Below are 20,732 nucleotides of genomic sequence, written 5' to 3'. Positions count from 1 at the left end.
CCCCACAGTGCCCCATACACAGACCCTCACCCCCACACAGCGACCCTCCCCACAGTGCCCCCCCCCCCCCCCCACTGTGCCCCACACAGCGACCCTCCCCACAGTGCCCCCCCCCCCACTGTGCCCCACACAGCCACCCCCCCAGTGCCCCCCCCCCACAGCGACCCTCCCCACTGTGCCCCACACAGCGACCCTCCCCACAGTGCCCCCCCCCCCCACTGTGCCCCACACAGCGACCCTCCCCACAGTGCTCCCCCACTGTGCCCCCCCCACTGACCCTCCCACAGTGCCCCACACAGAGACCCCCCCCCACAGTGCCCCATACACAGACCCTCACCCCCACACAGCGACCCTCCCCACAGTGCCCCCCCCCCCCCCCACTGTGCCCCACACAGCGACCCTCCCCACAGTGCCCCCCCCCCCCACTGTGCCCCACACAGCCACCCCCCCCAGTGCCCCCCCCCCACAGCGACCCTCCCACTGTGCCCCACACAGCGACCCTCCCCACAGTGCCCCCCCCCCCCCACTGTGCCCCACACAGCGACCCTCCCCACAGTGCTCCCCCACTGTGCCCCCCCACTGACCCTCCCCACAGTGCCCCACACAGAGACCCCCCCCCACAGTGCCCCATACAGAGACCCTCACCCCCACACAGCGACCCTCCCCCCCCCTATGTGCCCCACACAGCGACCCTCCACCACACAGCGACCCCCCCCCCCCCACTGTGCCCCACACAGAGACCCTCACCACACAGCAACCCTCCCCCCCCACTGTGCCCACACAGCGACCCTCCCCCACACACTGTGACCCCCACAGTGCCCCCCACTGTGCCCCACACAGCGACCCTCCCCCACACACTGTGACCCCCACAGTGCCCCCCACTGTGCCCCACACAGCGACCCTCCCCACACACTGTGACCCCCACAGTGCCCCCCACTGTGCCCCACACAGCGACCCTCCCCCACACACTGTGACCCCCACAGTGCTCCCCCCCACACTGTGCCACACACACACACACACACACACACACACACACACACACAGCAACCCCCCACTGTGCCCCACAGCAACCCCCCCCACACTGCACACAGCACCTTTCCCGCACTGTGCCAGGCACTCCATACAGCACCCCCCTACCCTGTGCCCAACATTGCACACAGCACCACCTGGCAGTAGTCAGCCATTGTCCGTGTACTGACCGTAGAAGAGATTCCTCCCAGGCGGATCGGCTCGATGAGGGTAGTCGGGGTCTTTTCTTCATGGTTGGGTTCTTCTCCGAAGGACCAGCACCCCCATCCCCCGCTGATCTCTTACTGCCGGCCCCAGACATGGTGGTCCTCTATGAGGGGTCCGCTATGAGGGGTCCGCTATGAGGGGTCCGCTATGAGGGGTCCGCTATGAGGGGTCCTCTCCACATAGGAAACACATTTACTGACACAATCTGAGATGATCGAATCACCTGGAAAAAGAATCAGAAGAGACATCACTGACCCTGAGCAAGCCACACCCCCCCCAATCTACATCCCGCCCTCATAATCATCTCCCCGCCTTCCGTCCCAATCTCCTCCCCTCTCCCAATCACCTCCCCACTGATCTGCATCCCGCCCTCATCATCATCCCCCCGCCTCCCATCCTCACCTCCCCATCACTGCCCCGCCTCCCGTCCCAATCACCTCCCCACTGATCTACATCCCCGCCTCCCATCCTCACCTCCCCATCACTGCCCCGCCTCCCGTCCCAATCACCTCCCCACTGATCTACATCCCCGCCTCCCATCCTCACCTCCCCATCACTGCCCCGCCTCCCGTCCCAATCTCCTCCCCACTGATCTACATCCCCGCCTCCCATCCTCACCTCCCCATCACTGCCCCGCCTCCCGTCCCAATCACCTCCCCACTGATCTACATCCCCGCCTCCCATCCTCACCTCCCCATCACTGCCCCGCCTCCCGTCCCAATCTCCTCCCCCCTCCCAATAACCTCCCCACTGATCTACATCCCCGCCCTCATCATCATCTCCCCGCCTCCCATCCTCACTTCCCCGCCTCCCATCCCAATCACCTCCCCACTGATCTACATCCCCGCCCTCATCATCATCTCCCCCCTCCCATCCTCACCTCCCCATCACTGCCCCGCCTCCCGTCCCAATCTCCTCCCCACTGATCTACATCCCCGCCCTCATCATCATCTCCCCCCTCCCATCCTCACCTCCCCATCACTGCCCCGCCTCCAGTCCCAATCTCCTCCCCACTGATCTACATCCCCGCCCTCATCATCATCTCCCCCCTCCCATCCTCACCTCCCCATCACTGCCCCGCCTCCCGTCCCAATCTCCTCCCCACTGATCTACATCCCCGCCCTCATCATCATCTCCCCCCTCCCATCCTCACCTCCCCATCACTGCCCCGCCTCCCGTCCCAATCTCCTCCCCACTGATCTACATCCCCGCCCTCATCATCATCATCTCCCCCCTCCCATTCTCACTTCCCCATCACTGCCCCGCCTCCTGTCCCAATCTCCTCCCCACTGATCTACATCCCCGCCCTCATCATCATCTCCCCCCTCCCATCCTCACCTCCCCATCACTGCCCCGCCTCCAGTCCCAATCTCCTCCCCACTGATCTACATCCCCGCCCTCATCATCATTTCCCCCCTCCCATTCTCACCTCCCCATCACTGCCCCGCCTCCCGTCCCAATCACCTCCCCACTGATCTACATCCCCGCCCTCATCATCATCTCCCCCCTCCCATCCTCACCTCCCCATCACTGCCCCGCCTCCCGTCCCAATCTCCTCCCCACTGATCTACATCCCCGCCCTCATCATCATCTCCCCCCTCCCATCCTCACCTCCCCATCACTGCCCCGCCTCCCGTCCCAATCTCCTCCCCACTGATCTACATCCCCGCCCTCATCATCATCTCCCCCCTCCCATCCTCACTTCCCCATCACTGCCCCGCCTCCAGTCCCAATCTCCTCCCCACTGATCTACATCCCCGCCCTCATCATCATCTCCCCCCTCCCATCCTCACCTCCCCATCACTGCCCCGCCTCCAGTCCCAATCTCCTCCCCACTGATCTACATCCCCGCCCTCATCATCATTTCCCCCCTCCCATTCTCACCTCCCCATCACTGCCCCGCCTCCCGTCCCAATCTCCTCCCCACTGATCTACATCCCGCCCTCATCATCATCTCCCCGCCTCCCATCCTCACTGCCCCGCCTCCCATCCCAATCACCTCCCCACTGATCTACATCCCCACCCTCATCATCATCTCCCCCCTCCCATCCTCACCTCCCCATCACTGCCCCGCCTCCCGTCCCAATCTCCTCCCCACTGATCTACATCCCCGCCCTCATCATCATTTCCCCCCTCCCATCCTCACCTCCCCATCACTGCCCCGCCTCCCGTCCCAATCACCTCCCCACTGATCTGCATCCCGCCCTCATCATCATCTCCCCGCCTCCCGTCCTCACCTCCCCATCACTGCCCCGCCTCCAGTGCCAATCACCTCCCCACTGATCTACATCCCCGCCTCCCATCCTCACCTCCCCATCACTGCCCCGCCTCCCATCCCAATCTCCGCCCCCCAATCACCTCCCCACTGATCTACATCGCCGCCTCCCATCCTCACCTCCCCATCACTGCCCCGCCTCCCATCCCAATCTCCTCCCCCCCTCCCAATCACCTCCCCACTGATCTACATCCCCGCCTCCCATCCTCACCCCCCCATCACTGCCCCGCCTCCCATCCCAATCTCCTCCCCACTGATCTACATCGCCGCCTCCCATCCTCACCTCCCCATCACTGCCCCGCCTCCCATCCCAATCTCCTCCCCCCCTCCCAATCACCTCCCCACTGATCTACATCCCCGCCTCCCATCCTCACCCCCCCCATCACTGCCCCGCCTCCCATCCCAATCTCCTCCCCACTGATCTACATCCCCGCCTCCCATCCTCACCCCCCCCATCACTGCCCCGCCTCCCATCCCAATCTCCTCCCCACTGAACTAAATCGCCCCCTCCCATCCTCACCTCCCCATCACTGCCCCACCTCCCATCCCAAACTCCTCCCCCCTCCCAATCACCTCCCCACTGATCTACATCCCCGCCTCCCATCCTCACCTCCCCATCACTGCCCCGCCTCCCATCCCAATCTCCCCCCCCCCCCAATCACCTCCCCACTGATCTACATCCCCTCCTCCCATCCTCACCTCCCCATCACTGCCCCGCCTCCCGTCCCAATCTCCTCCCCCCTCCCAATAACCTCCCCACTGATCTACATCCCCGCCCTCATCATCATCTCCCCGCCTCCCATCCTCACTTCCCCGCCTCCCATCCCAATCACCTCCCCACTGATCTACATCCCGCCCTCATCATCATCTCCCCCCTCCCATCCTCACCTCCCCATCACTGCCCCGCCTCAACTCCAATCTCCTCCCCCGTCCCAATCTCCTCCCCACTGATCTACATCCCCGCCCTCATCATCATCTCCCCGCCTCCCGTCCTTACCTCCCCATCACTGCCCCGCCTCCCGTCCCAATCTCCTCCCCCCCTCCCAATCACCTCCACACTGATCTACATCGCCGCCTCCCATCCTCACCTCCCCATCACTGCCCCGCCTCCCATCCCAATCACCTCCCCACTGATCTACATCCCGCCCTCATCATCATCTCCCCCCTCCCATCCTCACCTCCCCATCACTGCCCCGCCTCCCGTCCCAATCTCCTCCCCACTGATCTACATCCCCGCCCTCATCATCATCTCCCCCCTCCCATCCTCACCTCCCCATCACTGCCCCGCCTCCCGTCCCAATCTCCTCCCCACTGATCTACATCCCCGCCCTCATCATCATCTCCCCCCTCCCATCCTCACTTCCCCATCACTGCCCCGCCTCCCGTCCCAATCTCCTCCCCACTGATCTACATCCCCGCCCTCATCATCATCTCCCCCCTCCCATCCTCACCTCCCCATCACTGCCCCGCCTCCCGTCCCAATCTCCTCCCCACTGATCTACATCCCCGCCCTCATCATCATTTCCCCCCTCCCATCCTCACCTCCCCATCACTGCCCCGCCTCCCGTCCCAATCTCCTCCCCACTGATCTACATCCCGCCCTCATCATCATCTCCCCGCCTCCCATCCTCACTGCCCCGCCTCCCATCCCAATCACCTCCCCACTGATCTACATCCCGCCCTCATCATCATCTCCCCCCTCCCATCCTCACCTCCCCATCACTGCCCCGCCTCCCGTCCCAATCACCTCCCCACTGATCTACATCCCCGCCCTCATCATCATTTCCCCCCTCCCATCCTCACCTCCCCATCACTGCCCCGCCTCCCGTCCCAATCACCTCCCCACTGATCTGCATCCCGCCCTCATCATCATCTCCCCGCCTCCCGTCCTCACCTCCCCATCACTGCCCCGCCTCCAGTCCCAATCTCCTCCCCACTGATCTACATCCCCGCCCTCATCATCATTTCCCCCCTCCCATCCTCACCTCCCCATCACTGCCCCGCCTCCCGTCCCAATCTCCTCCCCACTGATCTACATCCCCGCCCTCATCATCATTTCCCCCCTCCCATCCTCACCTCCCCATCACTGCCCCGCCTCCCGTCCCAATCACCTCCCCACTGATCTGCATCCCGCCTCCCATCCTCACCTCCCCATCACTGCCCCGCCTCCCATCCCAATCTCCTCCCCCCCTCCCAATCACCTCCCCACTGATCTACATCCCCGCCTCCCATCCTCACCCCCCCATCACTGCCCCGCCTCCCATCCCAATCTCCTCCCCACTGATCTACATCGCCGCCTCCCATCCTCACCTCCCCATCACTGCCCCGCCTCCCATCCCAATCTCCTCCCCCCCTCCCAATCACCTCCCCACTGATCTACATCCCCGCCTCCCATCCTCACCCCCCCATCACTGCCCCGCCTCCCATCCCAATCTCCTCCCCACTGATCTACATCCCCGCCTCCCATCCTCACCCCCCCCATCACTGCCCCGCCTCCCATCCCAATCTCCTCCCCACTGATCTACATCCCCGCCTCCCATCCTCACCTCCCCATCACTGCCCCGCCTCCCATCCCAATCTCCCCCCCCCCAATCACCTCCCCACTGATCTACATCCCCTCCTCCCATCCTCACCTCCCCATCACTGCCCCGCCTCCCGTCCCAATCTCCTCCCCCCTCCCAATCACCTCCCCACTGATCTGCATCCCGCCCTCATCATCTCCCCGCCTCCCATCCTCACCTCCCCATCACTGCCCCGCCTCCCGTCCCAATCACCTCCCCACTGATCTACATCCCCGCCTCCCATCCTCACCTCCCCATCACTGCCCCGCCTCCCGTCCCAATCTCCTCCCCCCTCCCAATAACCTCCCCACTGATCTACATCCCCGCCCTCATCATCATCTCCCCGCCTCCCATCCTCACTTCCCCGCCTCCCATCCCAATCACCTCCCCACTGATCTACATCCCGCCCTCATCATCATCTCCCCCCTCCCATCCTCACCTCCCCATCACTGCCCCGCCTCAACTCCAATCTCCTCCCCCGTCCCAATCTCCTCCCCACTGATCTACATCCCCGCCCTCATCATCATCTCCCCGCCTCCCGTCCTTACCTCCCCATCACTGCCCCGCCTCCCGTCCCAATCTCCTCCCCCCCTCCCAATCACCTCCCCACTGATCTACATCCCCGCCTCCCATCCTCACCCCCCCATCACTGCCCCGCCTCCCGTCCCAATCTCCTCCCCACTGATCTACATCCCCGCCTCCCATCCTCACCTCCCCATCACTGCCCTGCCTCCCGTCCCAATCTCCTCCCCCCTCCCAATCACCTCCACACTGATCTACATCGCCGCCTCCCATCCTCACCTCCCCATCACTGCCCCGCCTCCCGTCCCAATCTCCTCCCCACTAATCTACATCCCCGCCCTCATCATCATCTCCCCCCTCCCATCCTCACCTCCCCATCACTGCATCACTGCCCCGCCTCAACTCCAATCTCCTCCCCCGTCCCAATCTCCTCCCCACTGATCTACATCCCCGCCCTCATCATCATCTCCCCGCCTCCCATCCTCACTTCCCCATCACTGCCCCGCCTCCCATCCCAATCTCCTCCCCCCCTCCCAATCCCCTCCCCCCCGGTCTACATCCCCGCCTCCCATCCTCACCTCCCCATCACTGCCCCGCCTCCCGTCCCAATCCCCCCCCCCCCATCACCTCCCCACTGATCTACATCGCCGCCTCCCATCCTCACCTCCCCATCACTGCCCCGCCTCCCATCCCAATCTCCTCCCCCCCTCCCAATCACCTCCCCACTGATCTACATCCCGCCCTCATCATCATCTCCCCGCCTCCCATCCTCACCCCCCCATCACTGCCCCGCCTCCCGTCCCAATCACCTCCCCACTGATCTACATCCCCGCCCTCATCATCACCTCCCCGCCTCCCATCCTCACCTCCCCATCACTGCCCCGCCTCCACTCCAATCTCCTCCCCCCCTCCCAATCACCTCCCCACTGATCTACATCGCCGCCTCCCATCCTCACCTCCCCATCACTGCCCCGCCTCCACTCCAATCTCCTCCCCCCCTCCCAATCTCCTCCCCACTAATCTACATCCCACCATCATCTCCCCGCCTCCCATCCTCACCTCCCCATCACTGCCCCGCCTCCCGTCCCAATCACCTCCCCACTGATCTACATCCCCGCCTCCCATCCTCACCTCCCCATCACTGCCCCGCCTCCCATCCCAATCTCCTCCCCCCTCCCAATCACCTCCCTACTGATCTGCATCCCCGCCCTCATCATCACCTCCCCGCCTCCCATCCTCACCTCCCCATCACTGCCCCGCCTCCTGTCCAAATCTCCTCCCCACTAATCTGCATCCCACCATCATCTCCCCGCCTCCCATCCTCACCTCCCCATCACTGCCCCGCCACCAGTCCCAATCTCCTCCCCCCCTCCCAATCACCTCCACACTGATCTACATCCCCGCCCTCATCATCATCTCCCCATCACTGCTCCGCCTCCCGTCCAAATCACCTCCCCCTGCCCGCCTCACACCTGTCCCTCTACATCCCCCCCGCCTCACACCTGTCCCTCTAAATCCCCCCCGCCTCACACCTGTCAATCTACATCCCCCCCGCCTCACACCTGTCCCTCTACATCCCCCCCGCCTCACACCTGTCCCTCTAAATCCCCCCCGCCTCACACCTGTCCCTCTAAATCCCCCCCCCGCCTCACACCTGTCCCTCTACATCCCCCCCGCCTCACACCTGTCCCTCTACATCCCCCCCGCCTCACACCTGTCCCTCTACATCCCCCCCGCCTCACACCTGTCCCTCTACATCCCCCCCGCCTCACACCTGTCCCTCTACATCCCCCCCCGCCTCACACCTGTCCCTCTACATCCCCCCCCGCCTCACACCTGTCCCTCTACATCCCCCCCGCCTCACACCTGTCCCTCTACTACCCCCCCGCCTCACACCTGTCCCTCTACATCCCCCCCGCCTCACACCTGTCCCTCTACATCTCCCCCGCCTCACACCTGTCCCTCTACATCCCCCCCGCCTCACACCTGTCCCTCTACTACCCCCCCGCCTCACACCTGTCCCTCTACATCCCCCCCGCCTCACACCTGTCCCTCTACTACCCCCCGCCTCACACCTGTCCCTCTACATCCCCCCCGCCTCACACCTGTCCCTCTACATCTCCCCCGCCTCACACCTGTCCCTCTACATCCCCCCCCGCCTCACACCTGTCCTCTACATCCCCCCGCCTCACACCTGTCCCTCTACATCCCCCCCGCCTCACACCTGTCCCTCTACATCCCCCCCGCCTCACACCTGTCCCTCTACATCCCCCCCCGCCTCACACCTGTCCCTCTACATCCCCCCCCGCCTCACACCTGTCCCTCTACATCTCCCCCGCCTCACACCTGTCCCTCTACATCCCCCCCGCCTCACACCTGTCCCTCTACATCCCCCCCGCCTCACACCTGTCCCTCTACATCTCCCCCGCCTCACACCTGTCCCTCTACATCCCCCCCGCCTCACACCTGTCCCTCTACATCCCCCCCGCCTCACACCTGTCCCTCTACATCCCCCCCGCCTCACACCTGTCCCTCTACATCCCCCCCGCCTCACACCTGTCCCTCTACATCCCCCCCGCCTCACACCTGTCCCTCTACATCCCCCCCGCCTCACACCTGTCCCTCTACATCCCCCCCGCCTCACACCTGTCCCTCTACATCCCCCCGCCTCACACCTGTCCCTCTACATCCCCCCCGCCTCACACCTGTCCCTCTACATCTCCCCCGCCTCACACCTGTCCCTCTACATCCCCCCCGCCTCACACCTGTCCCTCTACATCCCCCCCGCCTCACACCTGTCCCTCTACATCCCCCCCGCCTCACACCTGTCCCTCTACATCCCCCCCGCCTCACACCTGTCCCTCTACATCCCCCCGCCTCACACCTGTCCCTCTACATCCCCCCCGCCTCACACCTGTCCCTCTACATCTCCCCCGCCTCACACCTGTCCCTCTACTACCCCCCGCCTCACACCTGTCCCTCTACATCCCCCCCCGCCTCACACCTGTCCCTCTACATCCCCCCGCCTCACACCTGTCCCTCTACATCCCCCCCGCCTCACACCTGTCCCTCTACATCCCCCCCGCCTCACACCTGTCCCTCTACATCCCCCCCCGCCTCACACCTGTCCCTCTACATCCCCCCCGCCTCACACCTGTCCCTCTACATCCCCCCCCGCCTCACACCTGTCCCTCTACATCCCCCCCGCCTCACACCTGTCCTCTACATCCCCCCGCCTCACACCTGTCCCTCTACATCCCCCCCGCCTCACACCTGTCCCTCTACATCCCCCCCGCCTCACACCTGTCCCTCTACATCCCCCCCGCCTCACACCTGTCCCTCTACTACCCCCCGCCTCACACCTGTCCCTCTACATCCCCCCCGCCTCACACCTGTCCCTCTACATCCCCCCCGCCTCACACCTGTCCCTCTACATCCCCCCCGCCTCACACCTGTCCCTCTACATCCCCCCGCCTCACACCTGTCCCTCTACATCCCCCCGCCTCACACCTGTCCCTCTACATCCCCCCCCGCCTCACACCTGTCCCTCTACATCCCCCCGCCTCACACCTGTCCCTCTACATCTCCCCCGCCTCACACCTGTCCCTCTACTACCCCCCGCCTCACACCTGTCCCTCTACATCCCCCCCGCCTCACACCTGTCCCTCTACATCCCCCCCGCCTCACACCTGTCCCTCTACTACCCCCCGCCTCACACCTGTCCCTCTACATCCCCCCGCCTCACACCTGTCCCTCTACATCCCCCCCGCCTCACACCTGTCCCTCTACATCCCCCCCGCCTCACACCTGTCCCTCTACATCCCCCCCGCCTCACACCTGTCCCTCTACATCCCCCCGCCTCACACCTGTCCCTCTACATCCCCCCGCCTCACACCTGTCCCTCTACATCCCCCCCGCCTCACACCTGTCCCTCTACATCCCCCCCGCCTCACACCTGTCCCTCTACATCCCCCCGCCTCACACCTGTCCCTCTACATCCCCCCCGCCTCACACCTGTCCCTCTACATCCCCCCCGCCTCACACCTGTCCCTCTACATCCCCCCCGCCTCACACCTGTCCCTCTACATCCCCCCGCCTCACACCTGTCCCTCTACTACCCCCCGCCTCACACCTGTCCCTCTACTACCCCCCGCCTCACACCTGTCCCTCTACATCCCCCCCGCCTCACACCTGTCCCTCTACATCCCCCCCGCCTCACACCTGTCCCTCTACATCCCCCCCGCCTCACACCTGTCCCTCTACTACCCCCCGCCTCACACCTGTCCCTCTACATCCCCCCCGCCTCACACCTGTCCCTCTACATCCCCCCCGCCTCACACCTGTCCCTCTACTACCCCCGCCTCACACCTGTCCCTCTACATCCCCCCGCCTCACACCTGTCCCTCTACATCCCCCCGCCTCACACCTGTCCCTCTACATCCCCCCCGCCTCACACCTGTCCCTCTACATCCCCCCGCCTCACACCTGTCCCTCTACATCCCCCCCGCCTCACACCTGTCCCTCTACTACCCCCCGCCTCACACCTGTCCCTCTACATCCCCCCCGCCTCACACCTGTCCCTCTACATCCCCCCGCCTCACACCTGTCCCTCTACTACCCCCCGCCTCACACCTGTCCCTCTACTACCCCCCGCCTCACACCTGTCCCTCTACATCCCCCCCGCCTCACACCTGTCCCTCTACATCCCCCCCGCCTCACACCTGTCCCTCTACATCCCCCCCGCCTCACACCTGTCCCTCTACTATCACACCTGTCCCTCTACATCCCCCCCGCCTCACACCTGTCCCTCTACTACCCCCCCGCCTCACACCTGTCCCTCTACATCCCCCCGCCTCACACCTGTCCCTCTACATCCCCCCCGCCTCACACCTGTCCCTCTACATCCCCCCCCCGCCTCACACCTGTCCCTCTACATCCCCCCCCCGCCCTCACACCTGTCCCTCTACATCCCCCCCCGCCTCACACCTGTCCCTCTACTACCCCCCGCCTCACACCTGTCCCTCTACATCCCCCCCGCCTCACACCTGTCCCTCTACACCCCCCCGCCTCACACCTGTCCTCTACTACACCCCGCCCTCACACCTGTCCCTCTACATCCCCCCCGCCTCACACCTGTCCCTCTACATCCCCCCCGCCTCACACCTGTCCCTCTACATCCCCCCCGCCTCACACCTGTCCCTCTACATCCCCCCAGCCTCACACCTGTCCCTCTACATCCCCCCCGCCTCACACCTGTCCTCTACATCCCCCCCGCCTCACACCTGTCCCTCTACATCCCCCCCGCCTCACACCTGTCCCTCTACATCTCCCCCGCCTCACACCTGTCCCTCTACATCCCCCCCGCCTCACACCTGTCCCTCTACATCCCCCCCGCCTCACACCTGTCCCTCTACATCCCCCCCGCCTCACACCTGTCCCTCTACATCCCCCCCGCCTCACACCTGTCCCTCTACATCCCCCCCGCCTCACACCTGTCCCTCTACATCCCCCCGCCTCACACCTGTCCCTCTACATCCCCCCCGCCTCACACCTGTCCCTCTACATCCCCCCCACCTCACACCTGTCCCTCTACATCCCCCCGCCTCACACCTGTCCCTCTACTACCCCCCCGCCTCACACCTGTCCCTCTACTACCCCCCGCCTCACACCTGTCCCTCTACATCCCCCCCGCCTCACACCTGTCCCTCTACATCCCCCCCGCCTCACACCTGTCCCTCTACATCCCCCCCGCCTCACACCTGTCCCTCTACATCCCCCCCGCCTCACACCTGTCCCTCTACATCCCCCCCGCCTCACACCTGTCCCTCTACATCCCCCCCGCCTCACACCTGTCCCTCTACATCCCCCCCGCCTCACACCTGTCCCTCTACATCCCCCCCGCCTCACACCTGTCCCTCTACATCCCCCCCGCCTCACACCTGTCCCTCTACATCCCCCCCGCCTCACACCTGTCCCTCTACATCCCCCCCGCCTCACACCTGTCCCTCTACATCCCCCCCGCCTCACACCTGTCCCTCTACATCTCCCCCGCCTCACACCTGTCCCTCTACATCCCCCCCTCCTCACACCTGTCCCTCTACATCCCCCCCGCCTCACACCTGTCCCTCTACATCCCCCCCGCCTCACACCTGTCCCTCTACATCCCCCCCGCCTCACACCTGTCCCTCTACATCCCCCCCCGCCTCACACCTGTCCCTCTACATCCCCCCGCCTCACACCTGTCCCTCTACTACCCCCCCGCCTCACACCTGTCCCTCTACATCCCCCCCGCCTCACACCTGTCCCTCTACTACCCCCCGCCTCACACCTGTCCCTCTACATCCCCCCCGCCTCACACCTGTCCCTCTACATCCCCCCCGCCTCACACCTGTCCCTCTACATCCCCCCCCCGCCTCACACCTGTCCCTCTACATCCCCCCCGCCTCACACCTGTCCCTCTACATCCCCCCCGCCTCACACCTGTCCCTCTACATCCCCCCCGCCTCACACCTGTCCCTCTACATCCCCCCCCGCCTCACACTGTCCCTCTACATCCCCCCCGCCTCACACCTGTCCCTCTACATCCCCCCCGCCTCACACCTGTCCCTCTACATCCCCCCCCGCCTCACACCTGTCCCTCTACATCCCCCCCCGCCTCACACCTGTCCCTCTACATCCCCCCCGCCTCACACCTGTCCCTCTACATCCCCCCCCCGCCTCACACCTGTCCCTCTACATCCCCCCGCCTCACACCTGTCCCTCTACATCTCCCCCGCCTCACACCTGTCCCTCTACATCCCCCCCGCCTCACACCTGTCCCTCTACATCCCCCCCGCCTCACACCTGTCCCTCTACATCCCCCCCGCCTCACACCTGTCCCTCTACATCCCCCCCGCCTCACACCTGTCCCTCTACATCCCCCCGCCTCACACCTGTCCCTCTACATCTCCCCCGCCTCACACCTGTCCCTCTACATCCCCCCCGCCTCACACCTGTCCCTCTACTACCCCCCCGCCTCACACCTGTCCCTCTACATCCCCCCCGCCTCACACCTGTCCCTCTACATCCCCCCCGCCTCACACCTGTCCCTCTACATCCCCCCCGCCTCACACCTGTCCCTCTACATCTCCCCCGCCTCACACCTGTCCCTCTACATCCCCCCGCCTCACACCTGTCCCTCTACTACCCCCCCGCCTCACACCTGTCCCTCTACATCCCCCCCGCCTCACACCTGTCCCTCTACATCCCCCCCGCCTCACACCTGTCCTCTACATCCCCCCCGCCTCACACCTGTCCCTCTACATCCCCCCCGCCTCACACCTGTCCCTCTACATCCCCCCCGCCTCACACCTGTCCCTCTACATCCCCCCCGCCTCACACCTGTCCCTCTACATCCCCCCCGCCTAACACCTGTCCCTCTACATCCCCCCCGCCTCACACCTGTCCTCTACATCCCCCCGCCTCACACCTGTCCCTCTACATCCCCCCCGCCTCACACCTGTCCCTCTACATCCCCCCCGCCTCACACCTGTCCCTCTACTACCCCCCGCCTCACACCTGTCCCTCTACATCCCCCCCGCCTCACACCTGTCCCTCTACATCCCCCCCGCCTAACACCTGTCCCTCTACATCCCCCCCGCCTCACACCTGTCCCTCTACATCCCCCCCTGCCCCTCTGTCAGCTCCTCTCTCATTGGTCTCTCTTTCTCCCCTCATTTCTAGGCCCTCCTCCCTCTCCTGACCCCCTGTCAGTCTTTCTGACAGTCTACCCCCCGCCCCTCCCCATGTATTGCCCCTCAGGGGGTCACACACACGTCTAGGCCCTCATACCGGACAATCACACACAGCCGCATCCTCCAGTCTCCGCCATCTTGGATCGGGGACAGCCGGAAGTAGCTCTGACACATGGCGCATGCGCAGAATTATGGCTGTAGGAGAGGGCCGTCCTCCTTATTAGATCCCGCCTACAGCCGGCTGATTGGAGGAGAGCGGTGTCACTCGAGATCAACTCCTTATTTATTGGCTAATTTTAAATAGGGCGGGGCGTTGCCTGGGAGACAGTTACGAGGAGACGAGACGCTGAGGAGAGAAGACGGAGAGCCGGAGGTGAGTCTCCCATAGCAACCGGCCTGTGAGGGGGGGACCGGGGGGACCGGGGGGACCGGGGGACCGGGGGAGGGGGGTGTACAGAGAGGACCGGGGAGAGTCTGTACAGAGAGGACCGGGGGGAGTCTGTACAGAGAGGACCGGGGAGAGAGTCTGTACAGAGAGGACCGGGGGGAGTCTGTACAGAGAGGGGAGAGTCTGTACAGAGAGGACCGGGGAGAGTCTGTACAGAGAGGACCGGGGGGAGTCTGTACAGAGAGGACCGGGGAGAGTCTGTACAGAGAGGACCGGGGAGAGTCTGTACAGAGAGGACCGGGAGAGTCTGTACAGAGAGGACCGGGGAGAGTCTGTACAGAGAGGACCGGGGAGAGTCTGTACAGAGAGGGGAGAGTCTGTACAGAGAGGACCGGGGAGAGTCTGTACAGAGAGGACCGGGGAGAGTCTGTACAGAGAGGACCGGGGAGAGTCTGTACAGAGAGGACCGGGGAGAGTCTGTACAGAGAGGACCGGGGAGAGTCTGTACAGAGAGGAGAGGGGAGAGTCTGTACAGAGAGGACCGGGGAGAGTCTGTACAGAGAGGACCGGGGAGAGTCTGTACAGAGAGGACCGGGGAGAGTCTGTACAGAGAGGACCGGGGAGAGTCTGTACAGAGAGGGGAGAGTCTGTACAGAGAGGACCGGGGAGAGTCTGTACAGAGAGGACCGGGGAGAGTCTGTACAGAGAGGACCGGGGAGAGTCTGTACAGAGAGGACCGGGGAGAGTCTGTACAGAGAGGACCGGGGAGAGTCTGTACAGAGAGGACGGGGAGAGTCTGTACAGAGAGGACCGGGAGAGTCTGTACAGAGAGGACCGGGGAGAGTCTGTACAGAGAGGACCGGGGGGAGAGTCTGTACAGAGAGGGGAGAGTCTGTACAGAGAGGACCGGGGAGAGTCTGTACAGAGAGGACCGGGGAGAGTCTGTACAGAGAGGACCGGGGAGAGTCTGTACAGAGAGGACCGGGGAGAGTCTGTACAGAGAGGGGAGAGTCTGTACAGAGAGGACCGGGGAGAGTCTGTACAGAGAGGGGAGAGTCTGTACAGAGAGGACCGGGGAGAGTCTGTACAGAGAGGACCGGGGAGAGTCTGTACAGAGAGGACCGGGGGGAGAGTCTGTACAGAGAGGGGAGAGTCTGTACAGAGAGGACCGGGGAGAGTCTGTACAGAGAGGGAGAGTCTGTACAGAGAGGACCGGGGAGAGTCTGTACAGAGAGGGGAGAGTCTGTACAGAGAGGACCGGGGGAGTCTGTACAGAGAGGACCGGGAGAGTCTGTACAGAGAGGACCGGGGAGAGTCTGTACAGAGAGGGGAGAGTCTGTACAGAGAGGGGAGAGTCTGTACAGAGAGGGGAGAGTCTGTACAGAGAGGACCGGGGAGAGTCTGTACAGAGAGGACCGGGGAGAGTCTGTACAGAGAGGACCGGGGGGAGTCTGTACAGAGAGGACCGGGGAGAGTCTGTACAGAGAGGACCGGGGAGAGTCTGTACAGAGAGGACCGGGGAGAGTCTGTACAGAGAGGACCGGGGGAGAGTCTGTACAGAGAGGACCGGGGAGAGTCTGTACAGAGAGGACCGGGGAGAGTCTGTACAGAGAGGACCGGGGAGAGTCTGTACAGAGAGGACCGGGGAGAGTCTGTACAGAGAGGACCGGGGAGAGTCTGTACAGAGAGGACCGGGGAGAGTCTGTACAGAGAGGACCGGGGGGGGAGTCTGTACAGAGAGGACCGGGAGAGTCTGTACAGAGAGGACCGGGGAGAGTCTGTACAGAGAGGACCGGGGAGAGAGTCTGTACAGAGAGGACCGGGGGGAGTCTGTACAGAGAGGGGAGAGTCTGTACAGAGAGGACCGGGGGAGAGTCTGTACAGAGAGGACCGGGGGAGTCTGTACAGAGAGGACCGGGGAGAGTCTGTACAGAGAGGACCGGGAGAGTCTGTACAGAGAGGACCGGGGAGAGTCTGTACAGAGAGGACCGGGGAGAGTCTGTACAGAGAGGACGGGGGAGAGTCTGTACAGAGAGGGGAGAGTCTGTACAGAGAGGACCGGGGAGAGTCTGTACAGAGAGGACCGGGGAGAGTCTGTACAGAGAGGACCGGGGAGAGTCTGTACAGAGAGGACCGGGGAGAGTCTGTACAGAGAGGACCGGGGAGAGTCTGTACAGAGAGGAGCCGGGAGAGTCTGTACAGAGAGGACCGGGGAGAGTCTGTACAGAGAGGACCGGGGAGAGTCTGTACAGAGAGGACCGGGGAGAGTCTGTACAGAGAGGACCGGGGAGAGTCTGTACAGAGAGGGGAGAGTCTGTACAGAGAGGACCGGGGAGAGTCTGTACAGAGAGGACCGGGGAGAGTCTGTACAGAGAGGACCGGGGAGAGTCTGTACAGAGAGGACCGGGGAGAGTCTGTACAGAGAGGACCGGGGAGAGTCTGTACAGAGAGGACCGGGGAGAGTCTGTACAGAGAGGACCGGGAGAGTCTGTACAGAGAGGACCGGGGAGAGTCTGTACAGAGAGGACCGGGGGGAGAGTCTGTACAGAGAGGGGAGAGTCTGTACAGAGAGGACCGGGGAGAGTCTGTACAGAGAGGACCGGGGAGAGTCTGTACAGAGAGGACCGGGGAGAGTCTGTACAGAGAGGACCGGGGAGAGTCTGTACAGAGAGGGGAGAGTCTGTACAGAGAGGACCGGGGAGAGTCTGTACAGAGAGGGGGAGAGTCTGTACAGAGAGGACCGGGGAGAGTCTGTACAGAGAGGACCGGGAGAGTCTGTACAGAGAGGACCGGGGGAGAGTCTGTACAGAGAGGGGAGAGTCTGTACAGAGAGGACCGGGGAGAGTCTGTACAGAGAGGGGGAGAGTCTGTACAGAGAGGACCGGGGAGAGTCTGTACAGAGAGGGGAGAGTCTGTACAGAGAGGACCGGGGGGAGTCTGTACAGAGAGGACCGGGGAGAGTCTGTACAGAGAGGACCGGGGAGAGTCTGTACAGAGACCGGGGAGAGTCTGTACAGAGAGGGGAGAGTCTGTACAGAGAGGGGAGAGTCTGTACAGAGAGGACCGGGGAGAGTCTGTACAGAGAGGACCGGGGAGAGTCTGTACAGAGAGGACCGGGGAGAGTCTGTACAGAGAGGACCGGGGAGAGTCTGTACAGAGAGGACCGGGGAGAGTCTGTACAGAGAGGACCGGGGAGAGTCTGTACAGAGAGGACCGGGGGAGAGTCTGTACAGAGAGGACCGGGGGAGAGTCTGTACAGAGAGGACCGGGGAGAGTCTGTACAGAGAGGACCGGGGAGAGTCTGTACAGAGAGGACCGGGGAGAGTCTGTACAGAGAGGACCGGGGAGAGTCTGTACAGAGAGGACCGGGGAGAGTCTGTACAGAGAGGACCGGGGGGGAGTCTGTACAGAGAGGACCGGGGAGAGTCTGTACAGAGAGGAGAAGGGGAGAGTCTGTACAGAGAGGGACCGGGGGGGAGAGTCTGTACAGAGAGGACCGGGGAGAGTCTGTACAGAGAGGACCGGGGAGAGTCTGTACAGAGAGGACGGGGGAGAGTCTGTACAGAGAGGACCGGGGAGAGTCTGTACAGAGAGGACCGGGGGAGTCTGTACAGAGAGGACCGGGGGAGTCTGTACAGAGAGGACCGGGGAGAGTCTGTACAGAGAGGACCGGGGAGAGTCTGTACAGAGAGGACCGGGGAGAGTCTGTACAGAGAGGGGAGAGTCTGTACAGAGAGGACCGGGGAGAGTCTGTACAGAGAGGACCGGGAGAGTCTGTACAGAGAGGGGAGAGTCTGTACAGAGAGGACCGGGGAGAGTCTGTACAGAGAGGACCGGGGAGAGTCTGTACAGAGAGGACCGGGGAGAGTCTGTACAGAGAGGACCGGGGAGAGTCTGTACAGAGAGGACCGGGGGGAGTCTGTACAGAGAGGACCGGGGAGAGTCTGTACAGAGAGGACCGGGGGGAGTCTGTACAGAGAGGACCGGGGAGAGTCTGTACAGAGAGGACCGGGGAGAGTCTGTACAGAGAGGACCGGGGAGAGTCTGTACGACAGAGAGGACCGGGGGGAGTCTGTACAGAGAGGACCGGGGAGAGTCTGTACAGAGAGGACCGGGGAGAGTCTGTACAGAGAGGGGAGAGTCCTGTACAGAGAGGACCGGGGAGAGTCTGTACAGAGAGGACCGGGGAGGGGGGCTGTACAGAGAGGGGAGAGTCTGTACAGAGAGGGGAGAGTCTGTACAGAGAGGGGAGAGTCTGTACAGAGAGGACCGGGGAGAGTCTGTACAGAGAGGACCGGGGGAGAGTCTGTACAGAGAGGGGAGAGTCTGTACAGAGAGGACCGGGGAGAGTCTGTACAGAGAGGACCGGGGGGAGTCTGTACAGAGAGGACCGGGGAGAGTCTGTACAGAGAGGACCGGGGGGGGAGTCTGTACAGAGAGGGGAGAGTCTGTACAGAGAGGACTGGGGAGAGTCTGTACAGAGAGGACCGGGGAGAGTCTGTACAGAGAGGACCGGGGAGAGTCTGTACAGAGAGGGGAGAGTCTGTACAGAGAGGACCGGGGGAGAGTCTGTACAGAGAGGACCGGGGAGAGTCTGTACAGAGAGGGGAGAGTCTGTACAGAGAGGACCGGGGAGAGTCTGTACAGAGAGGACCGGGGAGAGTCTGTACAGAGAGGACCGGGGAGAGTCTGTACAGAGAGGGGAGAGTCTGTACAGAGAGGACCGGGGAGAGTCTGTACAGAGAGGACCGGGGAGAGTCTGTACAGAGAGGACCGGGGAGAGTCTGTACAGAGAGGACCGGGGAGAGTCTGTACAGAGAGGGGAGAGTCTGTACAGAGAGGACCGGGGGGAGTCTGTACAGAGAGGACCGGGGAGAGTCTGTACAGAGAGGACCGGGGAGAGTCTGTACAGAGAGGACCGGGGAGAGTCTGTACAGAGAGGACCCGGGGGAGAGTCTGTACAGAGAGGACCGGGGAGAGTCTGTACAGAGAGGACCGGGGAGAGTCTGTACAGAGAGGACCGGGGAGAGTCTGTACAGAGAGGACCGGGGAGAGTCTGTACAGAGAGGACCGGGGAGAGTCTGTACAGAGAGGACCGGGGGGAGTCTGTACAGAGAGGACCGGGGAGAGTCTGTACAGAGAGGACCGGGGGGAGTCTGTACAGAGAGGACCGGGGGGAGTCTGTACAGAGAGGACCGGGGAGAGTCTGTACAGAGAGGACCGGGGAGAGTCTGTACAGAGAGGGGAGAGTCTGTACAGAGAGGACCGGGGAGAGTCTGTACAGAGAGGGGAGAGTCTGTACAGAGAGGACCGGGGAGAGTCTGTACAGAGAGGACCGGGGAGAGTCTGTACAGAGAGGACCGGGGAGAGTCTGTACAGAGAGGACCGGGGAGAGTCTGTACAGAGAGGACCGGGGGGAGTCTGTACAGAGAGGGGAGAGTCTGTACAGAGAGGACCGGGGAGAGTCTGTACAGAGAGGACCGGGGGGAGTCTGTACAGAGAGGACCGGGGGGAGTCTGTACAGAGAGGGGAGAGTCTGTACAGAGAGGACCGGGGGAGAGTCTGTACAGAGAGGACCGGGGGGAGAGTCTGTACAGAGAGGACCGGGGAGAGTCTGTACAGAGAGGACCGGGGGGAGAGTCTGTACAGAGAGGACCGGGGAGAGTCTGTACAGAGAGGACCGGGGGGAGTCTGTACAGAGAGGACCGGGGGGGGGAGTCTGTACAGAGAGGACCGGGGAGAGTCTGTACAGAGAGGACCGGGGGAGTCTGTACAGAGAGGGGAGAGTCTGTACAGAGAGGACCGGGGAGAGTCTGTACAGAGAGGACCGGGGGGAGTCTGTACAGAGAGGGGAGAGTCTGTACAGAGAGGACCGGGGAGAGTCTGTACAGAGAGGACGGGGGAGAGTCTGTACAGAGAGGACCGGGGAGAGTCTGTACAGAGAGGACCGGGGGAGAGTCTGTACAGAGAGGACCGGGGAGAGTCTGTACAGAGAGGACCGGGGGGAGTCTGTACAG

At 63.5% G+C, this 20,732-nt stretch overlaps 1 protein-coding gene across 1 annotated transcript in view; it reads right to left on the bottom strand.

Annotated features, from left to right (window-relative positions):
• Positions 1 to 14,527, bottom strand: part of RNF40 (ring finger protein 40) — a gene marked incomplete in the record, with an annotated part of 68,253 nt that extends 53,726 nt beyond the window's left edge. Inside the window, 3 exon segments of the mRNA XM_073635284.1 lie at positions 1,200 to 1,267; positions 1,270 to 1,459; positions 14,425 to 14,527. Of these exon segments, the coding sequence (XP_073491385.1) occupies positions 1,200 to 1,267; positions 1,270 to 1,330 (129 nt within the window).
• Positions 14,528 to 20,732: the final 6,205 nt, after the last annotated feature.

The sequence above is a fragment of the Aquarana catesbeiana genome, linkage group LG06 (assembly GCF_042186555.1).
Source record: "Aquarana catesbeiana isolate 2022-GZ linkage group LG06, ASM4218655v1, whole genome shotgun sequence".
Classification (NCBI taxonomy): Eukaryota; Metazoa; Chordata; class Amphibia; order Anura; family Ranidae; genus Aquarana; species Aquarana catesbeiana.
The sequence above is the reverse complement of the archived record's forward strand: the minus strand, read 5'-3'. Positions and strand labels throughout refer to the sequence as shown.